Source organism: Ahaetulla prasina, chromosome 16 (assembly GCF_028640845.1).
Source record: "Ahaetulla prasina isolate Xishuangbanna chromosome 16, ASM2864084v1, whole genome shotgun sequence".
Lineage (NCBI taxonomy): Eukaryota > Metazoa > Chordata > Lepidosauria > Squamata > Colubridae > Ahaetulla > Ahaetulla prasina.
In genome coordinates this window covers 7813140-7830334 of record NC_080554.1, presented here as the reverse complement: position 1 = coordinate 7830334, position 17195 = coordinate 7813140, and the positions used below count along the sequence as shown (strand labels likewise).

The following is a 17195-nucleotide window of genomic DNA, read 5'->3' as shown; positions in this document are numbered from 1 at the left end:
TAGAAGGAAGGGGGGGTTTAGAGAGAGGAGAAAGACATGGAGGAGGAGGAAGAGGAGGAGGAGGAGGAGGAGGAGGAGGAGGTGGAGGTGGAGGAGCAGGACGATGATTGTGGGGTCCTTCGTGTTCTATGAACTTGGTGGTTTCCTTGCAGACGTTTCATGACCCAAACTAGGTAACATCATCAGTGCTAGAAGGGAGTGGGGTTTAGAGAGAGGAGGAGGAAGGCAGGAGAAGGAGGAGGACTAAATGGTCCTTAGTGCTCTCTGAGCTTAGTGGTTTTCTTGTAGATGTTTCATTACCCAGCTCAGTAACATCACCAGTGCTAGAAGGAAGGGGGGGTTTAGAGAGAGGAGAAAGACATGGAGGAGGAGGAAGAGGAGGAGGAGGAGGAGGAGGAGGAGGAGGAGGAGGTGGAGGTGGAGGAGCAGGACGATGATTGTGGGGTCCTTCGTGTTCTATGAACTTGGTGGTTTCCTTGCAGACGTTTCATGACCCAAACTAGGTAACATCATCAGTGCTAGAAGGGAGTGGGGTTTAGAGAGAGGAGGAGGAAGGCAGGAGAAGGAGGAGGACTAAATGGTCCTTAGTGCTCTCTGAGCTTAGTGGTTTTCTTGTAGATGTTTCATTACCCAACTCAGTAACATCACCAGCGCTAGAAGGAAGGGGGGGTTTAGAGAGAGGAGAAAGACATGGAGGAGGAGGAAGAGGAGGAGGAGGAGGAGGAGGAGGTGGTGGTGGTGGTGGAGGTGGAGGAGCAGGACGACGATTGTGGGGTCCTTCGTGTTCTATGAGCTTGGTGGCTTTCTTGCAGATGTTTCATTACCCAACTAGGTAACTTCACCAGTGCTAGAAGGGAGTGGGGTGTAGAGAGAGGAGGAGGAGGAAGACAGGTGAAGGAGGAGGAGGAAGAGGAGGAGGAGTATTTGGTCCTTGGTGCTCTATGAGCTTAGTGGTTTTCCTGCAGGTGTTTCATTACCCAACTAGGTAACTTCACCAGTGCTAGAAGGGAGTGGGGTGTAGAGAGAGGAGGAGGAGGAAGACAGGTGAAGGAGGAGGAGGAAGAGGAGGAGGAGTATTTGGTCCTTGGTGCTCTATGAGCTTAGTGGTTTTCCTGCAGGTGTTTCATTACCCAACTAGGTAACTTCACCAGTGCTAGAAGGGAGTGGGGTGTAGAGAGAGGAGAAAAGCATGGAGGAGGAGGAGGAATGTGGGGTCCTTGGTGCTCTCTGAGCTTGGTGGTTTTCTTGCAGAAGTTTCATTACCCAACTAGGTAACATCACCAGTGCTAGAAGGTGGTGAGTTTTGCAGGGAGGAGGAGGAGGACACTGGGGTTCTCTCTGAGCTTGGTTATTTGCTTGCCGACATTTTATTACCAAACTAGGTAGCATCATCAGTGCTAGAAGGAGCTCTGTATAAACAGAGAGCAACCCCTCCCACTCTTCTAGCACCAAGAAGGTACAAACCAACAAGGGGAGGGGGAAGAAGAAGCAAAGATGACCGTATTTCATGCACCTGTTTTTTTGCGGGAATGTGTCAAATCAAACCTTTCTCCATCCCGGCTGTGTCCAAGGAGAAACCGTGTTAGATATCAGGTTAGATGGCCAGACCAGTCACTCCGAGAATGAAGGTTTCCTGTGTGGTGCCTCGCCACCAACAAACTTTTCCACCCATCGGTCTCAATTTCCAGCGCCACAGAAAAGTTGTTTTTCAATCCGACCCTCCTCGTTTTTTTGAAACTCTTTCATTCCTGATTCTGTCTAGTTTGCGCCTTTCTCCCAACGTGGAGCCTTCAAGCACCGTGGTCTCCTTGCAGTGGTACGACGTCCAGCCAGCCATTGGAACCAAAGTATCGGATTACGTCTTGCATCACAAAAAAGTGGACGAATACACCGACACCGACCTGTATACAGGTGAGTAGATGCCGGGCCTCCATTTATGGAATACCTTATACCTAGCCGTGAAATCGTCTGAAGCCTGCTAACGGTTCTGTGAGTCTGCTACCGAGCGGGTCCTTCGCGCGCACAAGCGCACCTGTGCAGCAGTAAAAAAGGAATATTTTGAAGCCTTCGGAGTCTGCAAAGGTAAGTAGAACAGCGAGGTGGGGGGAATCCACTGCGCTACGTGATTTAGATTAGCTAGAAAGCAGGAAATCTGACAATTCTAGCTAATATAAATCACGCGTCACAGCTGATCGTTGGCCAGCTGATTATTGGAAATATCAGTTCGCCCGAACCGGTAGCATTTTTTACTACCGGTTTGCCTGCACCGGTCCGAGCCAGTAGCATTTCACCCCTGCTTATACCTCTGAAAGCTCCCTAGGTCCCAACTCCTTCTTACCTTATTTCATTATTTACTCTTAGAGGCTTACACCCGCTCTTCAGCTACGTGATTGTGGATTTAAATATTTCAGTTAAAAGGAAAAAAAAAAAAGCAGGGAAGTGGAGAAAAAAATACCCTAGAAAACTTGAAATTAGATAACAATAAACAACTACGGTTGTTCCTCAAATTATGATTAAAATTTTGGTTGTTAAGCAAGACGGTTTTTAAGTAGGTTCTGGAAGCCCAGAAAAATATATGGTGTCTTACCAGGGATTGTGAAGAAACGATCTAATGGTGGGGAATTTAGTAGACAAATTAAAATATTTTAGGAGAGAGAGGGGAGAGAGAGAGAGAGGGAGGGAGGAGAGAGAGAGAGAGAGGGAAGGACAGAATGAGAGGGAGAGGGAGAAAGGGAGAGAGAGAAAGAAGGGGAGAGAGGAAGGAGAGAAGGAAAGGGAGATAGAGAGAAGGAAAGGAGAAAGGGAGGAGAAAGAGGAGAGGGAGGGAGGGAGGTGGAGAGAGAGGAAGGAGAGAATGAGAGAGGGGAGAGAGGGAGAGAGGAGGGAGGGAGGGAGGAAAGGGAGGAAGGAGAGAGAGGGAAAGAGAGAGAGAGAGAGGAAGAGAGAGAGAGAGGAAGGAGAGAATGAGAGGGAGAAAGGGAGACGGAGAGAAGGAAAGGAGAAGAAGGCAAGAGGGAGGGAGAGGAAGGGAGGGAGGGAGAGACAGAGGAAGGAGAGAAGAAGAAGGAGAGGAGAGAGAGAGAGAGAGAGAGGGAGGGAGGGAGGGAGATGTGGTCTGTTTATAACACTTGTGTGCAGCTGAGTTTTTTCCCTTCGATGCATCCAGAGGGCAGCATTTATCCATACAATATTCTTGTTGTCCTAAAGGTTTTTTTTTTTCCCCTTGTCTTTCTTTTTTTGGGGGGGAGGGAAAGTCAGATGCAAGTTTATTTTCATGCAGGATTTCTGCCAAAGGAGAACAGAAGCCAGCACAGTTTCAGAAGGTGTCATGTATTTGTGCTTCGTTCACCGTACAAACTCGTCTGTTGAAAACAAACGTTTTGCTCTTCGCTGTTTCACAAAGGGCTCCACGTTTGGAGAATTGTTTCTCCTAGGCAATTTGGCCAGTGGCACAGAGAGACAAATCTCCAAGTCGTGCCCCCCCACCACCTCCATGTGCCCTCTGATTGGTGCCTGTGAGTTTTGCTACCTGGAGGAGATATCTTCCAATGGACAGAATATTATATGCTGCAGACCACTGCATTGTATACTACATATAACTCACCCATGTAGCAAATGCATTGATTGCATATTGTTTGCAAGTAAGGCCACACCTAGACACCCTGCATCCGGTTTTGGTCACCACATTTATAAGAGATGTAGAAAATTTGGAAAGAGTGCAGAGAAGAGCAAGAAAGAGGACTAGGGGACTAGAGGCTAAAACATACGAAGAACGGTTGCAGGAACTGGGCATGTCTAGTTTAATGAAAAGATGGACTAGTGGAGACATGATAGCAATGTTCCAATATCTCAGGAGCTGCCCCAAAGAAGAGGGAGACAAGCTATTCTCCAACGCACTTGAGGGCAGGACAAGAAGCAATGGGTGGAAACTGATCAAGGAGAGAAGCAACTTAGAACTAAGGAGGAATTTCCTGGCAATTAATCAGTGGAACAACTTGCCTCCAGAAGTTGTGAATGCTCCATCACTGGAGGCTTTTAAGAAGAGATTGGACAACCGTTTGTCTGAAATGGCATAAGATTTCTTGCCTGAGCAGGGGGTTGGACTAGAAGACCTCCAAGGTCCCTCGCAACTCTGTTCTTCTGTTCTGTTCTTCAGCCACCTGAATTCCCCGAAGCGAAGCGCCAAAGGTGCATTGCAACAATGCATCGGGTCTACTACTTGGTAAGGTAGTCCCCTACTAACAGCGCGCAGCTGAGAGAGGTGTGTCAGGCAATTCCGCCTCCCCCCCCACACACAAATTGCTCAACAAGTTGCATGTGGGGCCGCCCTGCGAGCCGAGTTTTTAGATCATGGCAGGATGGCATGCGTTGTTTTTTTTAACGGGGTGATGAACAAAGCGATGTGCCTTAGAGGCATCTGGAACTAATATTATTCGGCTGGGAAAATGTTCCCTGTGACTCGTTCTGCTGCTTTGGTGACAGAGTGAGGATCTCAGGAGGAGGAAGAGGGACAGGAAAAAACATATGTTCCACGTTTTAATGGGCAGGGATTAATCACCGCGTGTAACAAAAATGGGGAGTTTTGTAATGTATAGCAGCAGGTGGACGGGGGGTGGGGGGGTGGAAGCATCCTTCCAAGGCACCTAAGAAGCCACGTCTTTTAGGGAAAATGAATACGTCAAAACAAGAAATTGCTTTCATGTGTGTGCTTGGAATAAATTGCACCATTTTAATTGCACCGGCGATATGAAAGCTGGCCTCTGGATTGCAGGAAAGGAGTGTGAAGTGTTTCTTTCTCAAAGTGGAATTTCTGATGTGTAGTAAAAGGACCAGAATATGTACTTTTATCAGACGTTCTGACTGAAAGATGGCTCAAGGTTTAAAAATGTGTGTGTATGTGTGTGTATCTATATATATGTCCATCACCATCTCTCTCTCTCTCTCTCCATCCATCCATCCATCCATCCATCCATCCATCCATCCATCCATCCATCCATCTATCTATCTATCTATCTATCTATCCAGTGGTGGAATTCAAGTGATTTAACAACCGGTCTTCTGCTTTCTTGATTTCTTCCAACAACCAGTTTGCCAAACTGCTCAGAAAGTTAACAACCGGTTCTCCCGAAGTGGTGCGAACTGGCTGAATCCCACCACTGTATCTATCTATCTATCTATCTATCTATCTATCTATCTATCTATCTATCTATCTATCTATCTATCTATCTATCTATCTATCTATCTATCTATCTATCTATCTATCTATCTATCTATCTATCTATCTGTTCTGTTTCCCTCCCCCAATACTCCCAACAAAGAGTCAGTCAAAGGCCTCCTCTTCTACTTTATTTACATAGATAAATGTCCTGGCCACGTCTACCCACGGGCCTGCCAAGTTTCTGGAGATAACGAGGAAATTATAGATAAGGCCAGAATTACTCACGAATATATTCTTCCCTCCATTGATACAGTTTGCCCGCGCAAATTCATTGCTTTGTCCGAGACAAAAAACCAGGAAGTCCCGCCTCCTATTTATAGTCTCTGCAGATGTCACTGCATGACCATCATTCCTTGGCTTTATCCCAACGCTTCCTCTGCTGCGCGCGCCGGTCACGTCTGCGCAGTCTTGCATCACTCCAAAACTGTTCTTGGGGCGTTGCCAAATCAGAAGAAGGCTCGAGAGAATCAGGCCTTGCCGGCCCCTCCTCCTCCCTTTGAGTGGGTGCCAGGGAGGGAGAGGGCCCAAGAGAAGCAGGGCTTGCCAGGTCTTCTCCCTCACTTTCTGAATCATCCGAGTCCAGGAGTCCGGGTCCAGGAACCTGGGTCACAACACTATCTTATCTATCTATCTATCTTGTTTCCCCGAAAATAAGACTGGGTCTTCTATTAATTTTTGCTCCAAAAGACTCATTAGCGCTTATTTACTGGTTAGGTTTTATTTTTGGGGAAATACGGTACTAAATGAACCCATCTGGCTGACAATCTTAACTGGGGCTTATTTTGGGGATAGGGCTTATATTACTAGCATCCTGAAAAATCATGCCAGGACTTACTTTCCAGTTGGGTCCTATTTTGGGGGAAATAGGGTCTAACTATCTCTATCTAATCTCTCTCTCTCTCTCTCTCTCTCTCTCTCCCTCCCTCCCTCCCTCCCTCCTTCCCTCCCTCATCATTTTAGTGCATAAGTGCATCATCAGTCACTTTTTCCAGTGCTTCAGTAACTTCGAACTGTCACTAAACAAATAGTTGTAAATCGAGGATTACATTTCTTTTTAGCCTTGTGGTTCCACAATTTCCCCTTGCAGCCGTGGGAGAATTTTCTAACCTTTCCCCTGTATAATTTTGCATCACCGTTCCAAGACTGCCGTTCACCATTCTATTAGGACAATCCTAAATGTTAATAGCTTTCTTAGAGATAATGAGGGCTGTCCTGAAATATCTCTATCTCTAAGAAAGCTTTCAACATTTAGGATTGTTCTTAAATACCGTATATACTCGAGTATAAGCCGAGTTTTTCAGCACGTTTTTTGTGCTGAAAAACGTCCCCTCGGCTTATACTCGGGTCTATACGGCTTATACTCGAGTTTTTTTTTTTTTAAGCCCCTCGGCTTATACTCGAGTATATACGGCTTATACTCGAGTTTTTTTTCTTTTTTCTTTTTTTCACATTTTACCGGACGGCGCGGGGAAGCCCTGCCGGTGCAGTGAGAGGGCGGGGCGGGGGAGCCGCCAGCCTTCTCAGCTGAGGGAGGGAGGGTTTCCCCAACCGGTAGGTGCCTCATTTCCCACCCTCGGCTTATACTCGAGTCCCCAGTTTACCCCAGTTTTTGGAGTAAAATTGGGGACCTCGGCTTATACTCGGATCGGCTTATATTCGAGTATATACGGTAGACCATTTGCTTTCTTGAATTACGTCAAGGTGTTATGACGCTCCATCCATCCATGGTCAAGAATCCTTATTATAATAATGAACTGGTTTCCATATTTGCAAATACAATCCAGATATAATAAAGATGTTAAAACAGAAGGCTTTTACAGTAATATCACCAGTTTTGATGAGATCTTAACAGGTTCAGATGACAATTTGATGAAGAAATTGTATGGATACTTATTTGAGGTGAAATTGGAAGAAGAACGAGTAAAAGCGACAATGATTGCTTGGGGGAAGAATTTTGGTCATGGGATAGATTTAGAGGCTTGGCAGAAATTGCGGATGTATAATTATAAAATGACAATGTCTACAGCATATAGAGATAATTTGTATAAGATATTTTACAGGTGGCATTTACCCTCCCGACAAGAATTGCTAGAATGTTCAAGGACAAATCTGAAAAATGTTGGATGTGTCATCAGACACCTGGATCATATTACCACAGGTGGTGGTCATGGCGTTGAAGCAAAAAGATACTGGACTAAAACGCACACGTGGCTGGGAAAAAATGATCAAAAAAACCCATACTGACTTTAAGCCAGAAGTCTTTCTGTTGGGAATTATACCTGAGTAGAAATAACTCTTCTTTGAATCTATCCCCTGAGGACGTGCGCTTCCCTGTTTAATATGCAAGAAAACACTTCCACGTCAAGAAAAGGAAGGTAGTTAAAACTGTCCAGAGACCTGAGTTTGCAACCTCCGATGGGTCTAACTTGATATGATGGACATATCAATTTTTCTCAGATGCTAAAAATAGTCGTGCGGTATCAGGGAGATTTTTGAACAAGCAGCTGTCTCAAGGAAGAAAACATCCTCGTTAGCCTACCCCCAGTTATAATCAGATTTTTGCCCTTAACAGAATAACAAGAGTTGGAAGGGACCTTGTAGGTCATCTAGTCCAACCCCCCACCCAAGCAGGCGACCCTACACCATTTCTGACAGATGGCAGTCCAGACTCTTCTTAAAAGCTTCCAGTAATGAAACTTTTTTTTCTGTTTTAATGTTTTTTAAATATATATAACATTCAATTTCCATCAAACAGTGTGTGTTCTGGATATAGTTATGTTTAGAATAGAATAGAATAGAATAGAATAGAATAGAATAGAATAGAATAGAATAGAATAGAAATTGGAATAGAATATAAGAATGAAATAAAGAACAGAAGAGAATAAAATAGAAGAGAAGAGAAGAGAAATTGGAATAGAATAGAATGAAATAAGGAATAGAATAGAATAAAATAGAATAGAATAGAATAGAATAGAATAGAATAGAATAGAATAGAATAGAATAGAATAGAATAGAAATTGGAATAGAATAGAAATTGGAATAGAATATAAGAATGAAATAAAGAACAGAATTGAATAAAATAGAAGAGAAGAGAAGAGAAATTGGAATAGAATAGAATGAAATAAGGAATTCATCTCCATCATATGAATAATATAATAGCATAATAATATAGTAACAATACTTAACATCTTCTTTAACACCTCTCTACTTTTACCATTTCCTCTTTTTCTATCTCCTCCTTTCTAACTTCTGTTTCTGTTATCTAGCCATTGATACAGTATGTCCCATATCAAAAAATATTCAGTTCCTCCTTTATCCTTAATAGTGAGCATTAATCTGTCCATTTCTGCACATTCTAATATTTTCTTAATTACATTCCCCTCAGAGCTCCCACATCGTCTGAAGGCAACTTCTGTTCCATGGGTTGATTATTCTCCCTATCAGAAAATTTCTCTTTATTTCCAGGTTGAATCTATCTCTCCTTGATCAGTTTCCATCCATTATTCCTTGTCTGGCCTTCAGGTGCTTTGGAAAATAGCTTGACCCCCTTCCTCCTCTCTGCGGCAGCCCCTCAAGTATTGGAAGACTGCTATCATGTCTCCCCTGGTCCTTCTCTTCCCTAGACTAGCTTCAGTAGACTTATTTCAGATAAGTGGCGGTCCAATCTCTTCTTAAAAAGCACCCACAACTTCTGGTGGCAAGCAGTTCTACTGGTTAATGGAATTTTCTGTCAAAAAATTTCTCTTTATTTCTAGGTTGAATCTCTGCTTGTTCCGTTTCCAGCCATTGTTCCTTGTCTGGCCTTCAGGTGCTTTGGAAAATAGCTTGACCTCTTCTTCCTCTCTGTGGCAGCCCCTCAAATATTGGAACCCCTCTATCCTGTCTCTTCTGATCCTTCTCTTCACTAGACTAGCCAGGCCCAGTTCCTGCAACCGTTCATCGTATGTTTTAGCCTCCAGTCCCCTAATCATCCTGGTTGCTCTTCTCTGCACTCTTTCCAGAGTCTCAACATCTATTTTATAGCGTGGTATCTTCGTTACTATGGACTCAATAACCACCATTAAAACAGCTTTTTGCCACAAGATTCCCTTGTCTTCCAATTCACACTCTGCTCTGCTGGATAAATAAACTTTGGTCCCTTCATCCCAAAACGAAGACTGGCATGAAGAGCTGCCAAAGGAAAGCTGGAATCAACCATTTAAGTGTTCCGTTGCTTCTCTCTCTCTCTCTCAAAAAAAATCCGGTTAAAGAAAGATGGCCAAGGAATGATAGGACAGAGGTTGGACTAGCTTTGCTTCGCATGAGTGAAATTCAACTCAAATTTGGCGGAAAATGAGCATCGAGTTAAGATGCTCTGTTTACTACACTTCACTCCTTTGAGATGAAAAGCTTTGTCGCTGTCCGTTGGTCATAACAGAATAACAGAGCTGAAAGGGACCTTGAAGGTATTCTAGTCCAACCCCCTGATCCATCAGGGAACCGTTATACCATTTCAGACAAATGGTTGTCCTATCTCTCCTTAAAAACCTCCAGTAGTAAAAGAAGAGAATATTTGCAGCTCAGGGCTGACAGGAGGGGTTCCTTGATGTGCTTGTCTTCTTGCAGATGCTTCATTACCCCATAGTGCTGATGATGTTACCTAGTTGGGTAATTAAATGTCTGCAAGAAAACAAGCAAGCTCAGAGAGCACCAAGGAGCCCTCAAAACCTCCAGTGTAGGAGTACCCACAACTAGAAAATAAAATAATAGTGTTGAAAGGGATCTTGGAGGTCCTCTGGTCCAAGCCCCTGCTCAAGCAGGAGACCATATACCATTTCAGACAAATGGTTTTCAAAAGATTGTCATCACCTCATGTCATTGGTGAAACTAGATGATTGGTTGGTTGGTAGTTTGATAGGTAGGTAAGTTGTTAGATTGGTAGGTTGGTACATTGGTAGATTGGTTGGTAGATAGGTAGGTAGGTTGGTAGATTGGTTTGTTGGTAGATTGGTAGATAGGTAGGTTGATAGATTGGTAGGTTGGCAGTTTGGTAGATAGGTAGGTAGGTAGGTTGGTAGATTGGTTTGCTGGTAGATAGGTAGGTTGGTAGATTGGTAAATTGGTAGATTGGCAGGTTGGTAGGTTGGTAGGTTGGTAGATAGGTAGATCGGTAGCTGGGTGGGTTGGTAGATTGGTTTGTTGGTAGATGGGTAGGTTGGTAGATTGGTAGGTAGGTAGGTTGGTAGATTGGTAGGCTGGTAGATTAGTAGGTTGGTAGATAATTGGTAGGTTGGTAGATTGGTTTGCTGGTAGATAGGTAGGTTGGTAGATTGGTAAATTGGTAGATTGGCAGGTTGGTAGGTTGGTAGATAGGTAAATAGGTAGCTGGGTGGGTTGGTAGATTGGTTTGTTGGTAGATGGGTTTGTTGGTAGTTTGGTAGATAGGTAGGTAGGTTGGTAGATTGGTAGGCTGGTAGATTAGTAGGTTGGTAGATAATTGGTAGGTTGGTAGATTGGTTTGCTGGTAGATAGGTAGGTTGGTAGATTGGTAAATTGGTAGATTGGCAGGCTGGCAGGTTGGTGGGTTGGTAGATTGGTTTGTTGGTAGATGGGTTTGTTGGTAGTTTGGTAGATAGGTAGGTAGGTTGGTAGATTGGTAGGCTGGTAGATTAGTAGGTTGGTAGATAGATAGGTAGGTTGGTAGATTGGTAGGTTGGTTGGTAGATAGATAGGTAGGTTGGTAGACTGGTAGATTGGTAGGTTAGTAGATAGATAAGTAGTTAGGTTGGTAGGTAGGTTCCTAGGTTGGTAGGTGGTTAGGTTGCTTGGCTTCTTCTGGCACACCACAGCTGTTTGCCACCCCTTCAAGGTCCTTGGATCACCATCCACGCATCCCATAATTGCAAGTCTTCTGCTTCACTTCCTTGTCTTCGCACAAGAGACAGTCCTGTAACTTTCAGCAAGCCCTCCGCCTCCTCCTCCTCCTCCTCCTCCCATCTCGTAAGGTGGCACCATCAATCATTTTTAGGGGAAGAAAGGGAGAGTTCTGTTCCTTTTAAGGACATGTTTTTTTTCCCTTCTTACACACACACACAAACAGCTCAAACCCACCCACCCACCCTCTAACCAGCCAGATTTCCCCAAGGGGCTCCTGTAAAGGAGAAGCAAAATATTTAGGCATCAAGTGACAGTTTCATATTGAGGGAAAAAAAATAACGTTTTGGAGGTTTGGGTTTAGCAAGGAGGCAGGTGAGGGGGGAATGGAGAGACAGGGGTGGTCATTCCCCCCCCACCCCAAATTAAATCTGAGGAATGGAGAAAAATCTCCTTTTGGGCACCGAGAAGACCATTCCCCACTATCAGGCACGCCGAGGGTCCCTGGTTGAGATGGTTTTAAAAGAAGATTTTAAAGAAAAACAAACCACACGAGAGGTCGGGGGGGGGGGCGGTTATCTAATTTTGGCAGCTGTTTATTCCCCACCCCCACCCTGCATCCGTACAGATTCCAGCTGTTGTAGAGCAACGGTGGCCCGAGAGGCCCCCGTGCTCCGGTTCCTTGGCTATATTTGCTTGGTCCTGATGATGGGAGGCAAAGGAATGGCCTCGGGATTATCCAGTGGTTTTCTTTTCATTTTTTCTTTCGATTTGGCGGGGGGGGGGGGAGCGGCTCCTCTGGAGATTCACCATTTTATTAGGATTGAATTGTATTCTAGCTGGATACTTCTATTGAGTCACCTGCCCAAGCATATCAATGTGTAGAGGAGGAGGAGGAGGAGGAGGAGGAGGAGGAGGAGGAGGAGGAGGAGGGGGAGGGGGAGGAGGAGGAGGCTCTTTGATAAAACTATCCTAAACCACCATCATCTTCCTCTTCTCCTCCTCTCCCTCCTTTTTCTCCTTCTCCTTCTCCTTCTCCCTCTCCTTCTCATCTGTCTCCTTCTTCTCCTTCTCCTCCTCCTCCTTATCTATCCCCTCCTGTTTCTCTTTCTCCTTCTGCTTCTCATCTGTCTCCTCCTTCTCTTTCTCCCTCTCCTTCTCACCTGTCTACTCCTCCTCCTCCCTTTCCTCCTTCCCTTCCTCCTCCTTGTCTTTCTCCTTCTCTTTCTCCTTCTCTTTCTTTTTCTCCTTCTCTTTCTCCTTCTCTTTTTTCTTCTCTTTCTCCTCTTTCTCTTTCTCCTTCTCCTTCTCTTTGTCCTTCTCTTTCTCCTCTTTCTCCTTCTCTTTCTCCTTTTTCTCCTTCTCTTTCTCCCCCTCCTTCTCCTTCTCCTCCTTTCTCCTTCTTTCTCCTTCTCCTCTTTCTCTTTCTCCTTCTCCTTCTCCTTCTCTTTCTCCTCTTTCTCCTTTTCTTTCTCCTTCTCCTCAATCTCATCCTCCCAGCTCCAGTACTTGATATAAGTAGCACTTCCAAGACATTTTTCCAGGCAGTCGACAGACTCCAATCCAGGCACGATTCCCATTCTCTGGAAACGAACCTCTCCAGACCAGAAAAGCCTCTGGATGAACAAGCCCAGGCATGTTTCCTTCCTTCTTCACTGCTCCTGCTGAGATATTTTGGCCAGATGCTTACAGATTCCGTTGGAAAGTTTTGGAAAGTTTGTGCTGCAGTCTCGGGACGGGTTAAATAAACGAAGCCGGGCGACATGAGACTGGTCACTTTTGATGCTCAAAACATATTATGCAACTGTCCTCCAGTTTCCAAAGAGTTTGCTGTCTCTGAAAATCAGCTCCTGTTTTCCACCTCACTTTAGAATTGGTCAATTCATTTGGAAGGAGTATTTCTGAGTTTATGTTTGGGGTGAGAACAGCTCACTCTCCCTCCCTCCCTCCCTCCCTCCCTCCCTCTCCTCTCTCTCTTTCCCTTCCTTCCTTCCTTCTTTCTTTAGTTCTTTCTTTCTTTTTTCTTCTTTCCTTCCTTCCTTCCTTCCTTCCATCTCTCTTTCTTTCTTTCATTCTTTCTTCCTCCCTCCCTTTCTTTCGTTCTTCCTTCTTTTGTCCTTCCTTCTTTCCTTTCTCCTTTCTTCCTTCCTTCTTTCTCCTTCTCTTTCTCCCCTCCTTCTCCTTCTCCTTCTCCTCCTTTCTCCTTTCTTTCTCCTTCTCCTTCTCCTCCTCCTTCCTTCTTTTCTTTAGTTCTTTTTTCTTCCTTCCTTCCTTCCTTCTTTCATTCTTTGTTTCTTCCTTCCTTCCTTCCTTTCCCCTATCTCCCTGTCATTGTCCAAATCACGCACTCACCCAAAAAAAATAACAACAACCCTTAATTAACCTGTGGTCTCTTGCTCAGAAAAATAAATAAAACAGATGCATAAATTACACAGATATGGATTGCATTATAAAAGGAGGCCAATAATGCTCAGCTCCATAATGCTTACTGTCAGAAAACATTAAAAAAAACCACAACCCAATAGAGCGATGCGCATGCTACTTCATTAATTCGCAAGTCAATAGCAAGAGAATAGCCTTTGTATCACGGCCTAATACTTTCAGAAAATGAGATTTATTGAAGGCCACAAATCTTTTCGGAATCTTAGAAGCCATCCCTTCCGTTGCTGCTTAAATAGAGTATGGAAAGAAAAGCTACATTTCAGTTAGGATTCAATATAAAAATTGAATAAAATAAATAAATAAAATAAAATAAATGAAAAACAAAGTTGTAACTTTTTCCCCGCTCCCATTGACGTTCATGGCCATCCATCTCTTCTTTTTCCTCAAGAAAGTCCCCTTTCCCCCCCACCTTCCAACCTCCACCATTCAGTCAGAACGGAAGAAGCTTCTCAGATGAGAAGCGAAACGTCTTCAAGGAAAACAAACAAACAAACAAGCCCAGTTGCCTTTTTTTGAAAAAAACACCTTTATGGCATCCCTGTCTTAACAGATACCTAATAGATTAAAAAGAGGGATTCAGCGGCTCAGTGGCTTAAGACACTGAGCTTGTCGATCGAAAGGTTGGCAGTTCAGCGGTTCGAATCCCTGGTGCCGCATAATGGGGTGAGCTCCCGTTCCTTGTCTCAGCTTCTGCCAACCTAGCAGTTCGAAAGCACATAAAAAATGCAAGTAGAAAAAATAGGGACCAACAAAAATTGGTGGGAAGGGAACAGCGTTCCGTGCGCCTTTGGCGTTGAGTCATGCTGGCCACATGACCATGGAGACGTCTTCGGACGTTGCTGGCTCTTCGGCTTTGAAATGGAGATGAGCACCGCCCCCTAGAGTCGGGAACGGCTAGCACATACGTGCGAGGGGAGCCTTTACTTTTTTAACAGATTAAAAGAGTTGAAAGAGACCTTATAGGTCATCACACACCCACACACACACCCGCCCAAGCAGGAGACCCTACACCATTTCTGACAGATGGCAGTCCAGTGTCCTCTTCTTGAAAGCTTCCAGGGATGAAGCTCCCACAACTTCTGAAGGCAACTTCTCTTCCTTTGGTCTTAGGAATTGTCTTCTGCTAGGAAAACAAACCAGCTTCTTTCTTCCTGCTGCACGGTCAGATTGCTTTTTTTCCCCCTGATTTGAACCCAGCGCTTTCCTTTCTCAGGAAAGTCTGGCCAGTCTTTTGAGTCTCACCGAAATCCCTCCAAATGAACTCCAAACGACTAACAGTTGTGTCTGAGACAGCAAGAGTTTTGGAAAGAGTGCAAGAGAGTGTAAAAGAAGAGAGAAAAGGAGTTTTGGATGGGCTTGCTAAACGGAACTTTACTGTTGTTGTTGTTTTTTCCCTTCCCTCGTTTATCTTCATTTGCATGAGTGCTTGTCTCCTGTAAACGCAAGCCAGGGAACTGATGGATAGCAGAATTGGCCCAGGGTAGGAGAAAACCAAGGACAACCGTCACTTTCAAAATCCCTTTTAATTGAAGCAGGGTCGATGTTGACCCCGCCAATTTCTTTGGGTGGCCCCGAAATGAGGTGAGATTAAGTCAGGATGAAGAAGTGGTCCAGGAAAGGGAAGGCCAACTGTTTAAAAATGCTAAAACAGCTTTCCTGTGAGAGAAAAAGGATGTGTTTGCGTTTTTTTTAAAAAAAATTCCTAAAACAAACCTTAGAAGGCGCGAGAGGAAGGATGGTTAAGAGAGGATACCCTGGGTACCCTGGGCCCGGCTCCAAGTCACTTTCTGGCAGGAGGGCTGGCTCTGGGGGGCGCAGACACAATAGATTTGTATCGTTCGGGGATAACTGACTCGGGGAGTTATTCTCTCTTGCCATGCTGTCCCCATAACTCCTTCCTTTAAGCCAGCGAGAAATTTGTTCTAAATAAAATAGTATAAAATGTGGAGAGACTCCAGAGAGGAAAAGAAAATGTATAAGAAATATTTAAATAGTGACATTTACTGCCAATAGGAGGGAGGGAAGGAAGAAGGAAGCAAAAAGGGCCTCTGTGGCTCAGACTGGTAAGACAGTCTGTTATTAATAGCAGCTGCTTGCAATTACTGCAGGTTCTAGTCCCACCAGGCCCAAGGTTGACTCAGCTTTCCATCCTTTATAAGGTAGGTAAAATGAAGACCCAGATTGTTGGGGGGGGCAATAAGTTGACTTTGTATATAATATACAAATGGATGAAGACTATTGCTTGACATAGTGTAAGCCGCCCTGAGTCTTCGGAGAAGGGCGGGATATAAATGCAAATAAAAAAAAAAAAGGAAAGAAGGAAGGAAGGAAGAAGAGAGGAGAAAAGGAAGGAAGGAAGGAAAAGAGGAAAGAGGAAATGGGGGAAGGAAGGAGGAAGGAGAGGAAGAGGGAAGGAAGGAGAGGAAGAAAGGAAGGAAAAAAGGAAATGGGGAAAGGAGGAGGAAAGGAGAAAGGAGAGGAAGAAAGGAAGGAAAGAAAAGGAAATGGAAGGAAGGAGAAGAAAGGAAAGAAGGAGAGGAAATGGGGAAGGGAGGAGGAAAGGGAGGGAGGGAGGGGAGGAGGGAAAAGATATATAAGAGGAAAAGAAAAGATAGGAGAGAAGGGAGGGAAAATTACATTTGCAAGTCAGATTTTCATGGAAAGGGCAAGAGAGAATATATTGCTGGTTGGTCTTCCCAGCTGTTTTCCTCCAGATGTCTCGTGGTATCCAAGCGCTTTCCCGAGACTAATTTTCCTGAGATACCTTGGGACTGGAAGCTCCTCCACCTGAAGTGCCTAGCAAGAAGATGCAACCGGTCCCGTTCCTTTTTCAAACCCCGCATCCCTAAAGCTTCTTCGTCTAGTCTTGAAAAGCTGGAAGGGTTTCCAACTCTGCCCTGGTGAAAATCTGCCACTCAGCCATCAGAGGGGGCTGCCGCACCGCCCAATTCGAACCAGGGAGGAGGGCGAAAGTCTGCCAGCTGACCTTTCTCAAACAGTTCATGGGTTTTCTGAGTCAGGGCTCTCCCCCGCCCCCCCTCCCCATCATGGCTGAAGTGAAGCTAGGGGGTACAAAAAGGGGAGCCAAGCCAGGCGGCGTACAGCCCAGGACACGAGCGGTGCTGCGCATTAACAAACAAGGAGAGCAAAATCGAGTGGAAAGGGATAGAAGTTCTTTCCATTTTAAAGCTTGCTCGCTTCTTTCTTTCTTTCTTTCTTTCTTTTATCACAACAGTATATATAAGCATAAGCACGAAATAACTATACTATATATAAGCATATATATAATCACAAGCAATGGTGGGATTCAAGTAATTTAACAACCGTTTCTCTGCCCTAATGATTTCTGCCAGCAACCGGTTCACCAAACTTGCTCAGAAAGTTAACAACCGGTTCTCCCGAAGTGGTGCGAACTGGCTGAATCCCACCACTGATCATAAGTATGAAAAAACTATATTAATTGGATATAACGAAAGGAAACAATAGGACAGGAACGGGTAGGCATGCTGGTGCTCTTATGCACGCCCCTTACAGACCTCTTAGAAATGGGGTGAGGTCAATGGTAGACAGTCTTTGGTTAAAGCTTTGGGGATTTTGGGAAGAGACCACAGAGTCAGGTAGTGCATTCCAAGCATTAAAAACTCAGCTACTGAAGTCGTATTTTCTGCAATCAAGATTGGAG

The 17195-nt window shown here is 44.6% G+C and overlaps 1 protein-coding gene across 2 annotated transcripts in view; it reads left to right on the top strand.

Moving 5' to 3' along the window:
* Window positions 1-17195, top strand: part of ASTN2 (astrotactin 2) — a 479279-nt gene that overhangs the window by 409138 nt on the left and 52946 nt on the right. For both annotated transcript variants that reach the window (XM_058159180.1, XM_058159179.1), the window contains exon 19: window positions 1763-1911. In XM_058159180.1, coding sequence (XP_058015163.1) covers window positions 1763-1911 — 149 coding nt within the window. The remainder of the gene's footprint in view (window positions 1-1762; window positions 1912-17195) is intronic.